The sequence below is a fragment of the Dendrobates tinctorius genome, unplaced genomic scaffold (genome assembly GCF_039654945.1).
Source record: "Dendrobates tinctorius isolate UK_male_01 unplaced genomic scaffold, ASM3965494v1 ptg000162l, whole genome shotgun sequence".
In the NCBI taxonomy this organism is placed as follows: domain Eukaryota; kingdom Metazoa; phylum Chordata; class Amphibia; order Anura; family Dendrobatidae; genus Dendrobates; species Dendrobates tinctorius.
In genome coordinates, this window is record NW_027361829.1 from 70531238 (window position 1) to 70554071 (window position 22834).

A 22834-nucleotide genomic window follows, 5' to 3' on the forward strand; every position below is an offset into this window, starting at 1 on the left:
ATGGAAATAATCAGCCACTGTCCCTTTAAAATGTTTTAAATTTGTGAAAAATAAAACTGGTCACTACTAAGGTTATGATTTCTACATATAGCGGATGAGAAACTGCATGTGGTTTGTAATGAGCCCAGTTTTGCATACCTTTTAGAATGCTCATGAAAAGACACGAACAGAAGAAAACTTCAGAGCAGAGACTAGTTGCAAACTAACTTCCAGATATTTAGTATCCATCTATTAGACACAGGATAGGTACAGCAGAGGCTTGGATCCTTCAACACCCTGTAAATGGCTTTTATACACTGGAGTTGTAAAGCGCTCAGCTATCTTTGTCATTCCCTTATGCAATTAATAAATTGGCAGTTAGGCTGTGTGCACACGCTGCGGATTTTGCTGCGGTTCCGCAGCGGTTTTGGCCGCTGCGGACCCGCAGCAGTTTTTGCTGTGGTGTACAGTACAATGATTCCCTATGGGAATCAAAAACCGCAGTGCAGACGGTGCGGAATTTTCCGCGCGGATTATCTGCGGTTTTTAGTCCGCAGAAAGAATTGACATGTATTTTGACCTGCGGTTTCACCTGCGGATTTTACAAAATCCGCGCGGATGAATCCGCACCTAATCCGCAGCGTGTGCACACAGCCTTACTCTGAGTGGCCACCATGGCTTTTAAACTTGGGATATAGCACCTCCTTTCTTATTTCTCATGTTCAAAAGTGGTCACAATGATGTGACCCCCTCCGATCAGACACTTCATCAAAAGGATAGGTGATACACTGTAACTGTTGTGATTGTTCACACTTGTGATGTGGGTTTTGCATACACTGCTTAAAAAAAGGAACACTAAAATATCACATCCTATATATCACTGAATGAACTATTCCAGTTGCAAATCTTTATTCATTACACACTGGAATACGTTGAGAAGAATAAAAAATAAAAATGATCAATGTAAATCAAAATTAATATCCCATGGTGGTCTGGATTTGGAATGATACTCAAAATCAAAGTGGAAAATCAAATTACAGGCTGATCCAACTACAGTGAAAATGCCTCAATACAAGGAAATGATACTCAGTAGTATGTGTGCGCTCCCTACAACTGGGCATGGACCTGATGAGAAATGCCTCCCAACACCATTACTGACCCACTGCCAAATCAGTCATGCTGGAGGATGTTGCAGGCAGAACTTTCTTCAAGGCATCTACAAACTCTGTCACGTCTGTCACATGTGCTGTGTGAACCATCTCTCATCCGTGAAGAGACGCCAATGTTGAATCTCCCAATCTGTGTGTTCCCTGGTAAATTTAAAATCGCCCTGCACAGCTACTGTCACGCCGTTCTGTCTGTATTTGCTTGTCGGCGTGACAATGCATGTGTTTGCTTTAACCCCTTACTCCTTTCACCCTAATTGAGCTGGGATACTGCTGGCTATTACCTGTATGGAGCCTGTTCAGTTCCCTGCTCTGCTGCATAGCTGCACATGTGTTGTTAGGTCTTTGCTCTGCTGCTTGACCATCCCCATGTGCGGTCCCTGGTTGCCACTGTGGAAGCTGTCCGTGGGTTGCGAGGTCATTTGCGCTGGTGCATGACTTTCCACGTGTGTCTTGGCTGGCAGCCAATGCCAGGTGCTCTAAGCTGCTGTTCCTGCACTGATTGTGCTGCAATGGTTTCTGTGTGTGCTTAGGGTGTGAACGGCCACACCTCCCCTGCTTTTATCAGGGTTAGTGTGTGTACTTGAAATGCTGTCCCCAGCCAATTGCTGAGAGGCAACTCCTTTATAAACTGACCCTGCCCTATGGGCGGGGCCAGAGCTACTCACAAAGCTCCTGAACCTTGCCATGTGTGTGTCGTGTCTGTGTCCCTGGACCTCGTCTGTCTCTGTTTTGGTATCAAATTCCCTGCCTTGATTCCTGCTTTGTCCTGTTCCCTCACCCTGCCCCGGAGGCGGTATATCCGGGCCTGAATCCCTGATCCTGTACCTGTCATGTACCTGACCCCGTCTAAATTCGCCCTGGCCTGGCGGCGGTGTATCCAGGCTTGAATCCTTGATCCTGTACCTATCCCTTATCTGACTATGACTGAACTGTCTGCTGTGTTATGTTCATGGAATCCCTCTGTGTTTGGAGCCCCGCACCCAGTGACTCAGACTCTTGCAACCGGTGTTCCTGCTGAGCATCTATTATGCTGTGCTCTGACTACCATGCGGTGCTAGCTCCATGCAGGCCCAGCAATCCTGCGGTGTTAGTACCATCACGCGTGAGTTCCTTCCTAGGTCCGATGCCTGGAGCCTGACGACCACTGTCTGGAACCTGATGACCGCTGCCTGGAGCTGGATGACTGCAATGGTACCTGTATTTCGTGTTGGATGTCTGGAACCAAACGACCCCCGTCTGATGTCCTGATGACCTCGTGTGTCCTGATGACCTCATGTGTCCTGATGACCTTGTGTTGTCCTGTGGGTGATCCTGATGACCTCGTGTGTCCTGGTTTTGTCTATGTACTGTGACTTTACTTTAAGTAAACTTTATTGATACCTGAAGTTGTGCGGTGTCATCAAGTCCTACGTGTCCTTGTCCACATGCTCAGCTGCCACAGTATCCCGGTCGCTGCCCTTCCCTAGTTTGGGTAGGCCCGGGTCCCCCTCTGTGGTATAGAGGGTCCATACTGCATCCCCGGGGGATGCCCGCCCCTCGCCATCGGCGAGGAGGCGCCTGCGGGGCCGCGTCTGCGGCTGCAGTTGTGACAGCTACCCTTCTTACCACAGCTCACCTTAATTTGCCATCCTGGATGAGCTTCACTACCTAAGCAACTTCTGTGCATTGTAGACACTGCCTCATGCTACTGTACAATACCTCTAGGGGTGAGAGCAATGGCAAAATGCAAAAGTGACCAAAACAACAACCAAAAAGGATGAGAACAGAGAAACGGTGTGTGGTCACCCCCTGAAGAACCACTCCTATATAGGGGTGGCCTTGCTAATTTACTATCATTTATACCTGATGTCTGTTCCATTTTCACAACAGCGGGAGAAATTGATTCACAACCGATGTTGCTTCATAACTGGTTGATTTCACAGTAGTGTGATTGACTGGGAGTCGCATTGTACTGTTTAAGTGCTCCCTTTATGTTTTTTGAGCAGAGTACATTGAAAAATTACAATGAATTGCCAATATCAGGGACTTCTAAAATAGTAAAATATATCCTTTTCTACATTTAACATGTCACAACAGGAAGTACCAATATTTCCAAAGAAATGTGTTATTATGGTGGACAAGAAATTAGACTTAACACTATAATTGGGGTGCTTGCATCCAAAAGATTTTGAATGAAAGGAAGAGTAATGCTGTTGCGTAAGTTTGCAGGTATAAAAGTTTTAGGTTAGAACAGGTAATCAAAATGGCAGTAACATTTTTAGCCACCAAGGAACCTTTGCCTTCATTATTAAATGATAATGTGATTAAATATCTATGACTGACTGACTACACATTATAATGGCATATAGAGAATTTCTCCACAGCACTGGCATACATAAAGTTCTTTCTGCAAGACTCTGTGCTTGGCTTTAATGCAGAAAATGAACAATAAAATCTACTAAAAGTAATATAAAATGTTATAATTCAATTTTTCATTTTCAAACTGATTTGCCAAGGCTTTCCACGTTGCTTCTCGTCTCCTTTGTTAATTATCTTATTGTAATTTTGTTGCTATTTCAACAAGGTCAGAGACTGAAAAATGTGGTTATATGACATAAAAAATAAACCATTGTACTTAAACACAAAGTTCTGTGCACACTGCAGATATCTATGAAAAGAATAAATATATGGATTGTGTTATGCATGAGTAAACAAGCAGCGGGCTACAGTAATTCAAAGCAAAAGCAATTTCTATAGCTTTCAGAATAAAGTACAATTTATTAAAACTGCGCACCCATAATATGGAGATTAGTAAATATTTTACATGAAGTTAAAAATGCTGAAACAAAGAACAAAAGGCTGTGTTAGCGCCTCTCGAAGGGATATTTCTGATCCAATAACTCATAGAAAGAAAAGTTACATGTAGCTGTGAATAGAAAGGCAGCTAAGACATTAAAAGAAATAATATCATCGTACAATTGTGCTCAAAAATGTACATACCCCGGCAGAATTTTTGCTTTCTTGGCTTTTTTTTAAGAGAATATGAATGCTAATACCAAAACTTTTTCTCCACTCATGCTGAGTGGTTGGGTGAAGGCATTTATTGTCAAATTGCTGTGTTTTCTCTTTTTGACAACCCAAAACATCCAAATGACTCTGATCAAAATATCACATACCCTGGTGATTTTGGCCTGATAACATGCACAGAAGTTGACACAGATGGGTTTGACTGGCTACTAAAGGAGAAAAAGTTTTGGTGTTTTCATTCATATTCTCTGAAAAAAGGTCAAGACAGCAAAAATTCTGCTGGGGTATGTAAACTTTTGAACACAACTGTTTACAGTGGGGCAAAAAAGTATTTAGTCAGTCAGCAATAGTGCAAGTTCCACCACTTAAAAAGATGAGAGGCGTCTGTAATTTACATCATAGGTAGACCTCAACTATGGGAGACAAACTGAGAAAAAAAAATCCAGAAAATCACATTGTCTGTTTTTGTTTCATTTTATTTGCATATTATGGTGGAAAATAAGTATTTGGTCAGAAACAAGCAATCAAGATTTCTGGCTCTCACAGACCTGTAACTTCTTCTTTAAGAGTCTCCTCTTTCCTCCACTCATTACCTGTAGTAATGGCACCTGTTTAAACTTGTTATCAGTATAAAAAGACACCTGTGCACACCCTCAAACAGTCTGACTCCAAACTCCACCATGGTGAAGACCAAAGAGCTGTCAAAGGACACCAGAAACAAAATTGTAGCCCTGCACCAGGCTGGGAAGACTGAATCTGCAATAGCCAACCAGCTTGGCGTGAAGAAATCAACTGTGGGAGCAATAATTAGAAAATGGAAGACATACAAGACCACTGATAATCTCCCTCGATCTGGTGCTCCACGCAAAATCCCACCCCGTGGGGTCAGAATGATCACAAGAACGGTGAGCAAAAATCCCAGAACCACGCGGGGGGACCTAGTGAATGAACTGCAGAGAGCTGGGACCAATGTAACAAGGCCTACCATAAGTAACACACTACGCCACCATGGACTCAGATCCTGCAGTGCAAGACGTGTCCCACTGCTTAAGCCTGTACATGTCCGGGCCCGTCTGAAGTTTGCTAGAGAGCATTTAGATGATCCAGGGGAGTTTTGGGAGAATGTCCTATGGTCTGATGAAACCAAACTGGAACTGTTTGGTAGAAACACAACTTGTCGTGTTTGGAGGAAAAAGAATACTGAGTTGCATCCATCAAACACCATACCTACTGTAAAGCATGGTGGTGGAAACATCATGCTTTGGGGCTGTTTCTCTGCAAAGGGGCCAGGACAACTGATCCGGGTACATGAAAGAATGAATGGGGCCATGTATCGTGAGATTTTGAGTGCAAACCTCCTTCCATCAGCAAGGGCATTGAATATGAAACGTGGCTGGGTCTTTCAACATGACAATGATCCAAAGCACGCCGCCAGGGCAACGAAGGAGTGGCTTCGTAAGAAGCATTTCAAGGTCCTGGAGTGGCCTAGCCAGTCTCCAGATCTCAACCCTATAGAAAACCTTTGGAGGGAGTTGAAAGTCCGTGTTGCCAAGCGAAAAGCCAAAAACATCACTGCTCTAGAGGAGATCTGCATGGAGGAATGGGCCAACATACCAACAACAGTGTGTGGCAACCTTGTGAAGACTTACAGAAAACGTTTGACCTCTGTCATTGCCAACAAAGGATATATCACAAAGTATTGAGATGAAATTTTGTTTCTGACCAAATACTTATTTTCCACCATAATATGCAAATAAAATGAAACAAAAACAGACAATGTGATTTTCTGGATTTTTTTTTCTCAGTTTGCCTCCCATAGTTGAGGTCTACCGATGATGTAAATTACAGACGCCTCTCATCTTTTTAAGTGGTGGAACTTGCACTATTGCTGACTGACTAAATACTTTTTTGCCCCACTGTATCACTGAATCGTCTAACCTGCAGAATGGAATCCAAAAAGTATTATTAGTAAGAAAAATTCTGTCAAAGAAAACAGGTACATAAAGGAGGGAAGTGCCAACAATAAAAATTAAAATCAGGTCATCTTTTTTGTGCCTTAAGCACCACATTCACCCACTCACTTCCATTTTCTATTTGTCAGTTCCCTAATACCTTGCTAGTGGTCATGCAAACGTACAGAGAATCTGTCACCATCCTGAAGTCCCAATACTTCAGTGGTCTCCATCAGGATTAGAAGGATTGCCTGTCTGAAGGATTGGGTGACTGATCAACATGATGTCATTACTTCCGGTCCTGGTGGAGACCAATGAGGCAATAGCTGTGAAGCAAAGTGGGTTTGGAGTTGTATGTAATATCTTATTTTATAAGGATCTCTTCCATCAGCCAGATCTAGAAAAAATGCAATAAAAACCCTTTAAGATAACCTGTCATGCAATTCATGCTGGCCAAAAAGTGGCAGCACGATTGAATTCAGGTACATTTTTCTCTGAAGTGCTACGACACTTCAGAGTTGAAAGATTCGGCCAGGGACCATAGCCAGAAACAAGACTATTCCAGTGCCCCTCCAGCTAGCTATTCCTAGTGCTGACACCAGGGCCGGCTCCAGGTTTTTGTGGGCCCCGGGCGAAAGTGTCTCAGTGGGCCCATTTAACACGTACCACAATTCATGATGCACAGATACGGCAAAGAAATATAGGTATAGTACACTGCCAAAGATATCACTTACTTCTTACATTACATGAGTGATCTCTATTGTAAATTCTACAATAGCTCAGAAACCAGCAAATCCTCACAGAGCACAGTGCGTGCCCTAGTGAGGATTCAAAAGTTTTCATTTAAAACCGGACAGTATAGAACTCCATACAGTATTCTGGGCATCACATAGTCTTCCATACAGTTTATTGGGCCCCATATATTGCTTCATACTGAATAATGAGCCTCATATAATGCTCCATACAGAATAATGAGCCCAAATATTGCTTCATACAGAATAATGGGCCTCATATAATGCTCCATACAATATAATGGGCCCCAAATATTGCTTCATACAGAATAATGAGCCTCATATAATGCTCCATACAGAATAATGAGCCCCAAATATTGTTTCATACAGAATAATGAGCCTCATATATTGCTCCATACAATATAATGAGCCCCATATATTGCTTCATACAGTATATTGAGCCCCATATATTGCTTCATACAGAATAATGGGCCCCATATATTGCTTTATACAGAAAAGGGTCCTCATATAATGTGCCTTACATAATAATGGGCATCATATAATGCTCTATACAGAATAATGGGCCCCATACAATGCTACATACAGAACTCCATACAGAAAATGGGCCACATATAATGCTCCAAACAATATAATGGGCCCCAAATATTGCTTCATACAGAATAATGAGCCTCATATAATGCTCCATACAGAATAATGAGCCCCAAATATTGTTTCATACAGAATAATGAGCCCCATATATTGCTCCATACAATATAATGAGCCCCATATATTGCTTCATACAGTATATTGAGCCCCATATATTGCTTCATACAGAATAATGGACCCCATATATTGCTTTATACAGAAAAAGGGTCCTCATATAATGCGCCTTACATAATAATGGGCATCATATAATGCTCTATACAGAATAATGGGCCCCATACAATGCTACATACAGAACTCCATACAGAAAATGGGCCACATATAATGCTCCATACAGAATAATGGAAACCATATAATGCTCCATACAGAATAATGGACCCAATATAATGCTTCATACAGAATAACGGGCCCAGTATAATGATCCATACAGAATAATGAGCCCAATATAATGATTCCTACAGAATAATGGGTCCAATATAATGATCCATACAGAATAATGAGCCCCCATATAAAGAGCCATACAGAATAATGGGTCCCATCTAATGCTCCATACAGCATATAATACTTCAACAGAATGGGCCCCATATAATGCGCCATACAGAATAGGCCCCATACATTGCGCCATACAGAATTGGCCCCATATAATGCTCCATACAGAATAATGGACACCATGTAATGCTCCAAACAGGATAATGGGCCCCATATAATGCTACATACTGGATAATGGGCCCCATATAATGCTCCATACAGGAAAATGGGCCCCATATAATGCTCCAAACAGGATAATGGGCCCCATATAATGCTCCAAACAGGATAATGGGCCCCATATAATGCTCCAAACAGGACAATGAGCCTCATATAATGCTCCATACAGGATAATGGGCCCCATATAATGCTCCATACAAGATAAAGGGCCCCATATAATGCTCCATACAGGATAATGGGCCCATATAATGCTCCAAACAGGAAAATAGGCCCCATATAATGCTCCAACCAGGATAATGGGCCCCACATAATGCACCAAACAGGATAATGGGCCCCATATAATGCTCCATACTGGATAATGGGCCCCATATAATGTTCCAAACAGGATAATGGGCCCCATATAAAAAAAGAGAAGCCAGCCCTGCTTGTGGTCAGAATGCAATACATAAAGTGCATATGCACATATTAATTTCTAACTGTATTTCAAAATGAGACATTTAGTAAAAAACTGATCAATAATTTGAGACAACCCTGCCACACCAAGGCATTCTCATATGGGGCAGTCCTACTCTACGTTTTTTATATTCGCTGTGCCATTGCAGCCTCCTAAATGTATTAAAAGCAAGACCATGTTGAATTCAAACTGTATCTGAAGCGCTTCTGAATCACTCCCATGGAGCCAGAAAAGGCGAGCGCAGATAAAGGCCAACCAGGTCCAGACATTTTTTAATGGGCCCCATATAATACTCCATACAGGATAATGGGCCCCAAATAATGCTCCAAACAGGATAATGGGCCCCATATAATGCTTCAAACAGGATAATGGGCCTCATATAATGCTCTAAACAGGATAATGGGCTCCATATAATGCTCCAAACAGGATAATGTGCCCTATATAATGCTCCAAACAGGATAATGGGCCCCATATAATGCTCCAAACAGGATAATGGGCCCAATATAATGCTCCAAACTGGATAATGGGCCCTATATAATGCTCCATACATATAGAATGGGCCATATATAATGCCCCATAGAGAATAATGGGCTCATCTCCCCTGCTGGGCTCATTCCCATCTCCGCTGGGCTCATTCCCCCCGCTCACTCATCTCCCCCGGCTCACTCTCATCTCTCCCGCTGGGCTCATTTCCCCCCTGCTCACTCTCATCTCCCCGGCTAGGGCTCATTTCCCCCACAGCACACGCTCATCTCCTCCATTGGGCTCATTCCCTCCTCAGCTCACTCTCATCTCCCCTGGGGGTTGGGATCATTCCCCCCGGCTTACTCTCATCTTCCCTGGGGGCTGGGCTCATTCTCAATGCCGCTCACCTGAGAGCACGCGGTCACGTGGTACCACTTATTAAGGTCATGAATATGGGCGCCACGCCTATGGGAGTGGAGTCCATAGTCATGACCTTAATGAGAGGTAACATGTGGAACGCGTGCTCTCACATGAAAAAAGATAGTGGTGAGTATGATGTTTTGCGGAGGGTGGGGGACCGACCCCGGACTTATAAATAAAAAAAAACTTGTTCAGGTGCCGAGTGCGACCCCCCCGTCTCGCCATGGCCCCGGCACTTGCCCGAGTATGACGGGTGCTGACGCCGACCCTGGCTGACACAAGTGATTGACAGGTCCTTCCCTATGTACACATGTACAAGGCTGAGACCTGTTATTCATCAGTTTTAGTGCTGCGGAAAAGCATTGGTATGGGTCTAGTCTGCGGTTATGGTCCCTGGCTGGATCTTTAATGTATAACTTCTCTGAACCTCCAGAGCATTTCAGGAAATAATACACAATAATCAAAGGACATGTTTGCTTTCACATGATGACAGCAAAGCTGCATTAAGATTTTCAGTACACGCTTCTCTTCCATAATCTCCAATTTTCTGAATAAGCTTTTAACCTTCTTACAATAAAAAAAAGTGAAGGCGGGCACAGACAAAATGGACCTTCAACATTTCTGAAGTCTCCGAGGAAATAAATGGTATATTCATATTTAACTTTCACCTTTCCTATTCCAAAGGCCAGGGAATGATTTGATGGGTACGTACAATATGTACTCACTAGGTCATCTTTACTAGACCATATTACAGAAGCCTGAAATCAAAGTGTTTTCTAATAATATCAACCCTTTCAAAGGAAAACTGTCAGATGTTTTTTCCCCTCTCCCCCCAAAAGTGGAAGCCCTACTTGGCCATTCCTCTCCTGGAATTGAACAGTGTTTGCATTCAATAAGGCGGAGAAGCTCAGAGATGGGTAAACTTGCTGCCTAATTCCGACATTCAGGTTTGAATGGGGATAGGGATTGGATGAACCCTGTCCCCTCTAACATCAATTAAGACACGTTGGTGGGTTTAGGTGAATGCCAGCTTGGCCTGTCTCCGAGCGTTTCCACCTCCTTGACTGCAAGCAGCTAATTTTTCATTAAATATGATTGGGCATAAAACTTTGTTTTAGAAGAAAAGTTTACTTTTCCAAAACTTTCAGCAAAATTAGGCCTCTCCTTTATCTACTAAAGACACAATTAAAAAGTGCAAGAATAAAACGGGATAGTAATGTCTGTTGTTTGGGCGTAAAAAGCAGCCCACATATTCCCTTTAAGGAAGGGCAGAAATGAAAATTAATAGGTCAAATGAGCTCTTGAATATTATATCACTTTTTAATTAACCATATTTCTCCGGTAGTTGCAAACTATACACTGTTATTAAGTATCATTTAGCTCCTCTTTTACATTCCTAGAAGTCATTCAGGTCACCGAAAGTGAAGTCACCATAGGCAATAGATGATCTCTGTAAGAACTCGGAAAGGTTGTGACAGCTGTCAAGAGATGTACCTGCCCAGGCAAGCTGAATGAATTACTATTTAATGTGAAGCTGCAATGTGCAGTGGGCATATATTAATATTTGCATTGCTATTCTTAATAATCCCCCTAACTGTGATGCAGCCTAATTAGATAATTATAAGTTTATAACATCTGCAGTCTGGAAACAAAATCATTTCTCAGCTCCATCCATATAGCATCGCTACAATTAATAAATGTTAGTCAGTCTAACTGTGTTACAATTGTCACAATACTCAGTTATTCAAACTATTGTGCAACTTGCTTTATAGTGAAAAACCACATAGACTGCACTATTTACATAACCTTAATATAGGCAATTCTAAATAAGAGTATTAGGCCATATATAAATAGTATGAGATTATTAGAGAATATAAGCAACCACTACAGCTATTTGACACCCAGCAGCCAATTTAAAATGTGCTAATTTTCTGAGTTTTTCTCTGTCAATGTGACATTTCATTATAACATAGATTTTAGTTGAAAAATGTAAACAAAAAAAAATACATTGGTTGATTAGTTGACACCTAAAATTCTATCTACTTAAGCCCCCTTTACATTTAGCGATGCACCAGCGATCCCGATAACGATACGACCCGGTCAGGATCGCTGGTGCATCGCTAAATGGTCGCTAGTGAGCTGCCAAACAGGCAGCAGCGGTCATTACTTACCTTTCAGACGCGGCAATGATGACGCCCTCCCGCTCGCGTCCACGCGTCGCTCGTTTGTGCCAGCAGGAAGCGGCCGATGAGAAATGGACGTGGACGATCTCGCGCGATCAGCGATATCCAGCGGGGGAGCCGGTCGGAGGTAAGTATCACACATAGCGATATCGCTAGCAATATCGCTGCTGCGTCACAAAATCGTTGACGCTTTAGCGATATTGCTAGCGATATCGCTATGTGTAAAGCCCCCTTAAGAAAGTTTTGAAACAGACCTGACACCTATAGACCGCTACAAATTAAACTAATATAGTCTGTATGTGCACTTTATAAACATGTGATATTTACTATGGGGTAGTGGCTTTATACTTGCTTCTTTTTGTAATGTAATGATGAAAGTCATTTCTTAAAGATCTTTTTAAAGATCTTAATGGGTTATTCAGAAAATTCTAATGTGGTTTCATTTTTTGTACATACCGAATGAATCAATGTAATACAGAACTCAATCAATAAAATCAACCAATAAAGAATCAATCAATCAATTCAACCCATCTTTAAATTTGCACCCATCATGCCCCCTTAATGAAGCAGATGACCCCTGCAGAGCGCTACTAGCCTCTGTTACCACTGGATTTATCCTTCAGTAGTCCTAATGATGTCGCTGTTGAGATGCAACTAATGACTAATAAAACAGATGACCTCCGGATTGTAGCACAGTTCAGCTTGCCTATGCTGAAGATCGCACTGATACCGTCTGCATTTGCACCTAATGACCTTGTAGAATTCAGTAAAAAGAAAGGCACTTATGACCTTGTCTAATAAAACATCCTCCACACACACAGCTTCCTCATTGCCTTGACAGAGGTGTTGTAGCACAGCTCAGCTATGTTCAAGCTCTGCTACACTTGCCAGCGTGAAAATGGCCTGGATCTGAAGAACCCCATCAACCACCACTGAAATGTGGAGTTTGTAATTAGTAATCAACTTTTGTCAAATAGTGTTTCACAGTCACGACATTCAAATCATATCAATGGTCTTCTAATCTAGATCAATAAAATTTGCTCATGGTGAGATTAATCGATCTCTAAGAGGAAGCACATAGGAAAGGAGAGTGAGGTCTGTAGCACTGAGAAGAAGCAGTGTGAAATGTAGTTTTAGCAGCTAAGACTAAAACCACCCATTCAGTTCTATAAAGTTGGATGCACACAGTGACAGAAGGAGATGGAAAAAAATACAAAGGTGCAAAAGAGAAACTTCATGTTGGCCTTGTACCGTACACTAACTATAGTAAAGCAGATAATGTGCTTTGTAAAAAAATATATATATATATTGCCACTGTGGGAATAACCCATTAAGGTACCTATACACATTAAATGAAATTCAGCCAAGTTTTAGAATATTGTCAGAAACAGCTGACAATCTAATGTGTATGTCAAGTATAGCGTGGCACTACCACAAGGTGCACAAGTAGGTTACCCAGACCCAAGTGAATAATAATAAAGTAACTTGGCACTCAACTGAATTGTCCTTTTTAAGTGAAGTTTTTATTTATGTGCAGTCCTACAAAAAGACGTTTCGGCCTACACTTGGCCTTCGTCAGTCCAACTGCTGTCTATATAGTACGAACAAACGTATGTCCACAAGCAAAATAATTTTTTTGTAAGTTCCTGCTTCCAAATATGGTGTAGGCATATAGCAGGCTTCCAGCTACCCTTAAGGTGTGCTGTGCTGGTAATTCAATTAGATGCAATATATTCCATAAGGAAATGAGGAGAGGTTCCCGCTGGATTGCTGAAGCAATTTGCCTGTGGAAGAAGTCTGTACTGAGACCGGTGTAAAAATATTAAATTCAAGCAAAAAAAATTGTTCTCCAGAGCTGTCGGAGAACAGTCTATGCATTACGGGGTTGTACACTTTCAGAAAACTTCAAGCAATAAGCTTCATTAGTTATATTAAAAAAATGTTATTTACCCTTCCTAATTCTAGCGTTGGCTCTCCACCACTGACCATGTCTCTGTTGTTTGTCTGCAGTGGTGACGTCATGTCGACAGCACAGCAGCTAATCGCTGAGCTCAGCGGCTCTGCTAATGCGGACACAAGCTTCCAAACACACTGTTTGGCTGCAGCACTGTTAACATGAAATCAGCACTGAGAGAAAATAAGAGGCGCCAGGGCAATGGCATAAAGCCGGTGCTGGACCCGGGAAGGGCAAGTACTAATCAGCTTATTCTTTTATAATTACTTTAGCTTTCAGTAGAAAGTTTTCTAAAAGCAGACAACACCTTAAGTCTACCATGTGTTACTTTAAAGTTATTGGGAATATTTTGGAAGATCTAAACATACATAATATATTGTGGCGTTTTAAAGGTTTGTATGGTAAAGTGTTTTTTCCCCATATATTTCTGTGTAACAAATGAAAAATACCACCAAAGGCACTAAGAAAAATGTTTGAAATCACATGCTTCTTAATACAGCTAAAGTTTTTTGCTTTGTTTCCCATTGCGAGGCATGGGTTGAGGGTTGATACTTACATACTGTAATTTTTTACATTTCTTTTTTGTTATATACTATGCCTGATGAAGAGACTTGTGCAGTTTCTAAAGATGCTATTTGTTACCATTTTTCAGTTAGCTACTAAAAAGGTATCAACGACTGAGGAATCTAAATTTTAAGATTTTGTTATTACAGATTTTTTTTGGGGGGATGATCAAGAATAATGGAGTCCCGTGCTTCATCTGCAAGGCAAGCTTGAGTTGATTCTGGCAGAAGTATCCTGTGCTTTTGGTAAAGCACATTGGGGGATCACAAGCGGGCTTAGAATATAGGAAGGATTTTCTTCTGTCCTGCAACAGTCTCTTGAAAGCAAGTCAAAATAAGTAAGGTTATGTTCACACGTTGCCTTTTTGCAGCATTTTCTTATGCAATTTAAAATCTGCTTTTTACAGTACTCGTAAAAGCTATGATATTTCAGAAATTCCTGACTGAATTGGAAAACCTCTTACAACATTTTTGCAGCACTTTACACCCATAGAAAGCAATGAGAAAATGCAACAACGCTGCAAAAACACAACCATGTGGTTTTGCTTGGTTTCTGGTGAATAAGATTAACTTTATTAAACATCTACTGTAAATGACACATATATTTTGCACAAAATAAAGCAGCAAAAATGCTGCAAAATGCAATAAACCATGCTTTTTGTAAGCAGCTTTTTTACTGCTTAGGCTACGTTCCCACAATGAGCTTTCATCACATCTTAAAGTTCCAGCAAAGTGGATGGGATATACTGTATAGTAATCTCATGCCTAACATGCTTCTTACTTATGATGCGTAAACTGACCGGCAGCACGTTTTTCAAACCCACAACATGTCAAGTTCTCTTGCGGGTATGCTGAGGTTTCTGTGCAGATTTTCCCCATAGACTTGCATTAGATGAGGAAAATCCGCAGGTAAAAAATGAATATGTGTTTACATTGCATTTCCGAGGCGGAAACGCATCAAAAACACAAGTGATCCACACCTAAGAATGTCAACAAAGTTTTGTAAAAAAAAAAAAAAAAGCCCCAGCCCTCATAAACAAAGCAGCTTTATTTAAATCATTACACACCAAAAAGAAAAAAAAAATGCAATTCAAATGTACGTTAAAAAAATGCCTACAAAAACGCAATGAAAAACTCAAATGACCTAATATATGTGATAGGTGCAGAAACGCACCAACAGCTCATTGTGGGAATGTAGCCTACGGAAGCAGGTTACTCCTGCAGAAAAAAAACGCTGCAAAAATTACAACGTGTGAACACCAGTTAACTTTGCCGTATCACTGCTATTTTAATCCAGAAAAGTTCAATGTACCGGAATTTGTGTTGATACTTTTGTTTAAATTATGGATTGAAAAACATGGTGTAAGGGAAAAGTCTGCTATAACTGAGCAAAAGATTGTCATAACTAGACTAGCTGGGGTAAAACTTCAAATCTCCTTACGGTTGGCATATTAGATGCCAATAATCTTCTTTCGTGCCCGATTGTTGGGTTAGGTGGGCGTGCTGTACTAACCACAATGAAATGTATTTCATACAAATGATATACATTTAGTCAGCCTATGAGGAACAGAAATTATATACTAGATAAGGAATCAAATTAACCCCATAAGGACGGCCGCAGGACTTACTGTGGAAGTAAAGTCTTTCTGACCAGAGACAGAAAAGTGACGTTGGATTGAAGCCTCTCATTCCTCTCTTCAGCGACGGCCTCATGGTTTACAAGCAGTGATGTGGTTTCTGCAAGTAGCCGCAAGCTGAACAGCCTCCACTCCACTAGAAAAAACAAAAGTGCCAAGAATGTTACCATGTAGCAGAGTAATTGAAACAAGATGTTGAATTTGCACAGAGGCTTACTTGATGTGGCCTAACTTACCATTCTGGCTGCACACCAGGAAGACTAAAGGTGGGAGGATAGCGTCCACAACCTAAAACAGTAAGAAAAGGCCTGGAATGAATTACCGTCACAGCAAAAATAGAAATCAGTTTCTCCACAAACTAAGGGGTTTTGCAGACAAAGCCTGTAATTAAAATGATCATCTGGATTTGTGGCCATAGAGAGATTTACTACACAAGCCTGAAGTCCTTCTATAACCTCAGTTTTCAAACCCACTGTTTGGTAGCAATAAGGTTTTGCCTTGTGAAAAGTAATGATAACAAAAATGACATATGACTGTAAACGGAATTAAGATTTACTCAAGTTATTTCAGCAAATTTACAAGACACATTTGAATTTTAGCAACTTGAGAAGTTTATAAAAATTATTATGGTAGAATGGTAGATTTTCTTCCCAGATTATAATGGCACAATTTATAGACTGATTTTATGGGAAGATAATTACAACAGTGCTGTTCCTAGGACATATCATCCTTACATTTACTTGTACTTTGACACATATCCATGCAGCATAAAAAATCTAACAAAATCTAGCTTATACCCATTACAGAAAATCTGTTGATCCGTGGGAAGCTCCTTCCCACTTATTAAACCCTAATCACTTCTCTAGTCACTGGCGGCAGAAGTTTAAAGCTACAAACATTTTATACAACTTTTTTTTTCTCCACAATGCTGCATTTACACGTTGCAGATTCAAAACATTTTTTTATTTGCCACAACTGTAATTATATTATAATGGTTTTGCCGCAATTTTGGAAAGTCATATCAAGAAGCAGCCTGGAAATGCAGCCTAAAAATGGCCGTAGCCCCTTCCCCCCCATCATAGTTTGTTGTTATTTTCTTTACTGCATATACTGTAATAACGTAAATAGCACATTAACAGATGTGTATAAACCAATATGGAAGCATTAGTTATAAATGTTCTTTTAAGAAAAAAAAGAGAAAAATCATGATAATACCAGCATCTACTACTCCTGCATCATCTTATACACCATGGAAGAATAAAACAGGTGGCTCAAGATTGTGCCACTTGGTAGAACAAAACCAACACAATGTCGGGGTCTTTTCTGTAAGGATTGCATCACACCCAGTGCTAGGACCGTGAGGAGAACCATGGAGCCATGTGTCAATCATGGCCTAGGTTCAAACTACATAGGTTTGCATGGACTAAACCAGTGATGGCCATAAATGCTTGATTATTGGCAGTCTGACAAACCAGACCTCAGCCCATCAGCAGGATGAAAGGATAAAGTTTAGCCTCATCCAGTTGACCACTCAAAAGTGTGTCTGTAATCCAGGGGATGCAACCCACCAAACATCAGAAATCAAACAATTTATTTTACCCATTCTATAAGCAACTGAAGAAAACACAGCAATGCATGTGCAAGGAATTTATAAAAGTATACGCTTACGGTAAATAAGAATAAAACACTAACCTAAGTTTTAATTAAACACTCCAGACAGCACTGAAGGTAACATATATCAAATGGCAATGCTTGACAGCAAAAACAAAAGTCACTTAAAAGGGCAGCCAAAGCGTTTTTCAGGTGCCAACTAAGAACTTGGAAATGTTCTCACAATCAATCTTATTGCTATTAAAGACACATTTATTACTAAGTCCAATTAAAGGTTAGCCACTTAAGTAAAACATTAAAGGATATTAGATTCATAATTAGAACTAGAACAGAGTATCACCAGTTATAGGACTTACCATATATAATTTACTGAAAATCAATACTAGCCGTTTGATGAATGTTTATTAATTTATTTATTTTGTCAAAATTATAGCTAAATTGTTTACAGTCACACGTATGCTCTGGGCCAACCATCTAAAGTGTATGGGAGACTCTTGACTCGCTCTCAACAAATGATAGTGGTGGAAAAAATCCTATTTCCCTCTCCCTATTGCAAACTTATATATGCTAGAATAACCTAACACACACATGGCAGAGTCAAATGGACTAGATGTCCGCTGAAAGAACTGACAGCTTTCTAAGGTAGCACATAGTAAAGCACATGTGGACTATATATATACTGAAAAGTTCAATTATGTGTGTCGTTTGGTGTTCTTTGTCTACCCACGTGTATGGCATGGTTTTAGAAATACAATTGTTGTATGGGGCCCATTATATATGGAGCAATACATGGGTCCCATCATATACTGTATGGGGCAATATATGGGTCCCATCGTATACTGGAGCATGATATGGAACTAATTTTGTATGTAACATTAAATGGGGCCCATTATGTATGGAGCATTATATGGGACCCATCATATACTGTTATGAGGCATTATATTGGGCCCATTATTATGGAACAATATATGGGGCCCATTATATACTGTATGGAGCATTATATGGGGCCCATTATATATGGAGCAATATATGGGGCCCATCATATACCAGCTCTACCATCGCCTACTGTATCCTCACCCCTCCCTTGTACACTGGGTACGGAAAGTATTCAGACCCCTTTAAATTTTTCACTCTTTGTTTCATTGCAGCCATTTGGTAAATTCAATTTTTTTTCTCATTAATGTACACTCTGCACCCCATCTTGACTGAAAAAAAACAGAAATGTAGAATTCTCCTGAGATCTTGGTGCCGAGATGTCCATCTGCACATGTGCCACCCCCACGGGGGTCATTTTCCTGGAGTCCACCGCACAGGAAACCACAGAACTGCAGGGGGCTCTGGCCTTTCACGAAATGTCGGTAGAGTACCCCCGAAGCACTGGAGACCCCAGCAGCGCCGGACACCCCAGCAGCAGCGCCCAAATTCAGCGGCGCACTGCACATCGGAACACCCCCTCATCTCAGTCTGCAGCATAACCCCACTCTTGCCTCCTCCAGCAGCGACCCTGGGACCCCGCTTCACCGCAACCACCCCCGGTAAGCAATAAGACGCATGGATTATAAGAAGCACCACCATTTTAGTAAAAAAAAGTTTTTCCTATTTTTCTCCTCAAAATTTGGGGTGCATCTTATAATCTGGAGCGTTTTCTAATTCGAAAAATACGGTACTTTATAACAGCAGCTTGAAAAATGATTTTACAATCCGAAATGTTGGCCTACTGAAATGCATGTTCAGTAAATGCAATCAATACTTGGTCGGGGCTCCTTCTGAATCAATAACTTCAATGCAGCATGGCATGGAGGCGATCAGCCTATGGGACTGCTGAGGTGTTATGGAAGCCCAGGTTGCTTTGATAGCAGCCTTCAGCTCATCTGCATTGTTGGGTCTGGTGTCATCTTCCTCTTGACAATACCCCACATATTCTCTATAGGGTTAAGGTCAGGAGGGGTTGCTGGTCAATCTAGCACAGTGATACTATTGTTTTTAAACCAGGTATTGGTACTTTTCGCAGTGTGGACGGGTGCCGAGTCCTGCTGGAGAATGAAATTTACATCTCCAAAAAGCTTTTCGGCAGAGGGAAGCATGAAGTGCTCTAATATTTCCTAGTAGACGGATGCTCTTATTTTGGTCTTGATAAAACAGTGAATCTACACCGGCAGATGACTTTGCTCCCTAAACCATCACTGACTGTGGAAACTTGAAACTAGACCTCAAACAGCTTGGATTGTGTGCCTCTCCACTCTTCCTCCAGACTCTGGGACCTTGATTTCCAAATGAAATGCAAAACTTACTTTCCTTGTGGAGTGTGACTGCCTTCTGGACATCTATCAAGTCAGCAGTCTTCCCCATGATCGTGGAGCCTACTGAAACAGACTAAGGGACCTTTTTAAATGCTTAGGAAGTCTTTGCAGGTGTTTTTTGTTAATTATTCTGATTTATTGGGAAAATGACTTTTGGTTTTTCATTGGCTGTAAGGTATAATCATCAACATTAACAGAAATAAACACTTGAAATAGATCACTCTGTTTGTAATGACTCTATATAATATGAGTTTCACTTTTTGTGCTGAAGAACTGAAATATACTAATTTTTGAGGATATTCTAATTTTGTGAGAAGCACCTGTATGTTGCTTGATCATCTACAATTGTATTTATATCAGTATTATGGTGGGCCCCCAAAAATTTGAATTCTGGTGGTTTAATTTTTTTCTCATTACACCTTTTACCGATTGGGTTAATTCATTTTATATTTTGATAGATCAGACTTTAACGGACGTAAATTTTTTAAAAAAAGTCCTTCACTGCATCACTTAAAGGACTTGAACATGCAATCACTCAATTGCTTGTGCCATGTACAGCAATACCACAGTACTGCTGTATATAGCAAAACTCATGGTATCCAATTAACACCAGCCAGAAGCTGGCATTCACAGAAGTAAGTAAATGGCAGGCACAAAGATCTTCAACAGACCCTCAGCTGGCCAAGTCATCAGCACCCTGTGATGCACTCCTCTGCCGAAGCAGCTGTTAAGAGGCAGATGATTGCTGAATATCTGAACTATCATCTGCCGGGAACGATGTGGGCTCAACTCCTGAGCCCGCATCAAAGTCAGGGATCCAGCATGAAGTAAGTGTACATCATATGTTGGTATGGGGTTAAGAACCAGTTAAATTAATGGACTATTCTCGAATACAAATTGCGTAGGGTTCCTCATCGATTAGTCACAGTGAAATGCTAACATCTACTCTAATAGCCTCAGAGTCACCTTAAAAAAACACAGGCATCCATTCTTTAATGGGATGCTATGAATAACCATATCTGTGGCCATGAGATAACTAAGCCACATTGTCTCAGACTTCCAGGTCAAACACTGTTGGTCTACATTGACTTGTATTTAAGGTTTTTTTCCAGATTAAAAACTTTTTAACATCGGGCCTTTATCTATGAGAAGGGGCTTGTATCCCTCTTTATAATGAAATGGGACTGATGGAAATACAATGCTTGGTTATCTCCATTAGTCCTATTGTCTTCACCTGGAGTGACAGTGCACATGTTTGACTGCCACTCCATTCAAACAGGGAACACTGGAGTGTGGTTTGGAGTTTTAGTGGAAGAAACCCCATCTACCAGACTCTTGTCATCAGTCGATATGTGTTGAAAACCCCTTTAACATGCTTATTTGAGGTTACATTTAATAGGATTTTTATAAGACACTCAAAAGTTACAAATGATACGAAAGTTACATTAACAGCAATAAAGATGCATACCAGAACATACACCCTCAATAAAAGGTAATATATTTTATACTTCTAATTATACTAGGGGTTACCCGATGTACAAATGAACATTTGCAGAACAAATGTGAATATACTGTTGATATATTGGTTGGAATATTAAAACAATGTAGTAGTAAAACTGATCACATAGCCTTCCTGCTGCTTGCTCAAATCATAATGGCCCATAACATGAGCAGCAGCATTACTCACGAAGCATATAAATATTCAAATTACTGCTTAAATAAAACATGACTTTAACTTGGAAAATGTCCTTTGGATCATATCCTTCTATCACTAGTGTTTTCACAGTTCAGCATAATAGTTGAAATGATAAATAATAATGACAATATGGATTCCTAAAAAGAGTTCTTCTACTTTCCTTCTAATTACCCTAGCAATGTTTACAGGTTCCATTAAAAAAACCTACTTAACAGCAACAGATTTCGAGAGTCGTCTGTAATATCTAGCAACGAAGTGAAACGTTTCATTGCTGACTAGTGCATACGGTAAATTAGTAGTAATGCTGATTACGCAGTAGTACAATCTGTCCTCACATGAAAATCACTGTAAGGTTGTCACATCCACACTACAATTACAATTAAAAGTGACATGACTTTAGTCACCGCTACCTAGCTTTCACACTTAAAAATGTCCTTGCGGGAACATAAAAAGAATATTTAAAGCAATATAGATCTTTGATATTGAAAAGATGGTTCATACATATGTTACTGATTAACTTGAGTTTAGAAAGTTACACTAAATTTAAGGCTGCAATATTCTGGCATCTTCTGTCACTCTTTTATACATTTTAGATCCGCTAATTTTGCAGTTCGCAACCTGCTCATATTTTCAAACTTTTCTCCTGTGGACATGCTGGCTAGGATGTCTTTGTGTCTCGGATGCTGCCCCTTTCACTAGTTTTCATGTACCAGAGCATCCTCACTTCTGACAAGCTCTACTTTTGTAATACAACCTAAGAGGGAATCCTTTTCCCCCTATGCATACAGACACTGACAGTGAGTGTGTTGAATTGCTCTGCCCACCCCTGCATAGCTTGCTGTTGGTGTTCTCACAATCTATACTCTCATATAGTACAGGATCTAAGATCTGTATTCTTGAAGATCTGGATGCCTATCTCCCTTTCTACTCTCTGATTTGAAGAGTACTACAAACACTCCTGTTGCTACCTATAACATAAAAAGAAAAGAGAGCGAAAAGAGAGCAAAAAGAGGGGACACAAACAGGAACAGTGTTTTGTAGGTTCTATTTCACTAGCAGCAGATCAACCAGCTTTGTGAAGGAGTGGAACTGACTTTACAGTAGCAAAATAGTATGATTTTTTTTTCACCAATTTTACTGATATTTACTTTTTTTAATTACACAAAACTATTTTTCTCATAACTTCCTCTAAGCCCTTCAGCAATTGAACTTCTCAAAGGGAGAAGCAATGACATCACTATAATTATGGAACTCATTTTTATACCCAATAAAGAATTATTGCAAATACTAGTCAGTATCTTTATTAGGTAATATGCGCCAAAATAATGTCTCAGCAATGTTTAAAC

The 22834-nt window shown here is 40.5% G+C and overlaps 1 protein-coding gene across 3 annotated transcripts in view; it reads right to left on the minus strand.

Moving 5' to 3' along the window:
- The window catches only part of ULK4 (unc-51 like kinase 4), a 1062038-nt gene that overhangs the window by 504903 nt on the left and 534301 nt on the right, over nucleotides 1-22834 (minus strand). For all 3 annotated transcript variants that reach the window (XM_073550092.1, XM_073550091.1, XM_073550093.1), the window contains exons 28-29: nucleotides 16118-16169; nucleotides 15873-16017 (exon numbers count right to left, since the gene is read on the minus strand). In XM_073550092.1, coding sequence (XP_073406193.1) covers nucleotides 15873-16017; nucleotides 16118-16169 — 197 coding nt within the window. The remainder of the gene's footprint in view (nucleotides 1-15872; nucleotides 16018-16117; nucleotides 16170-22834) is intronic.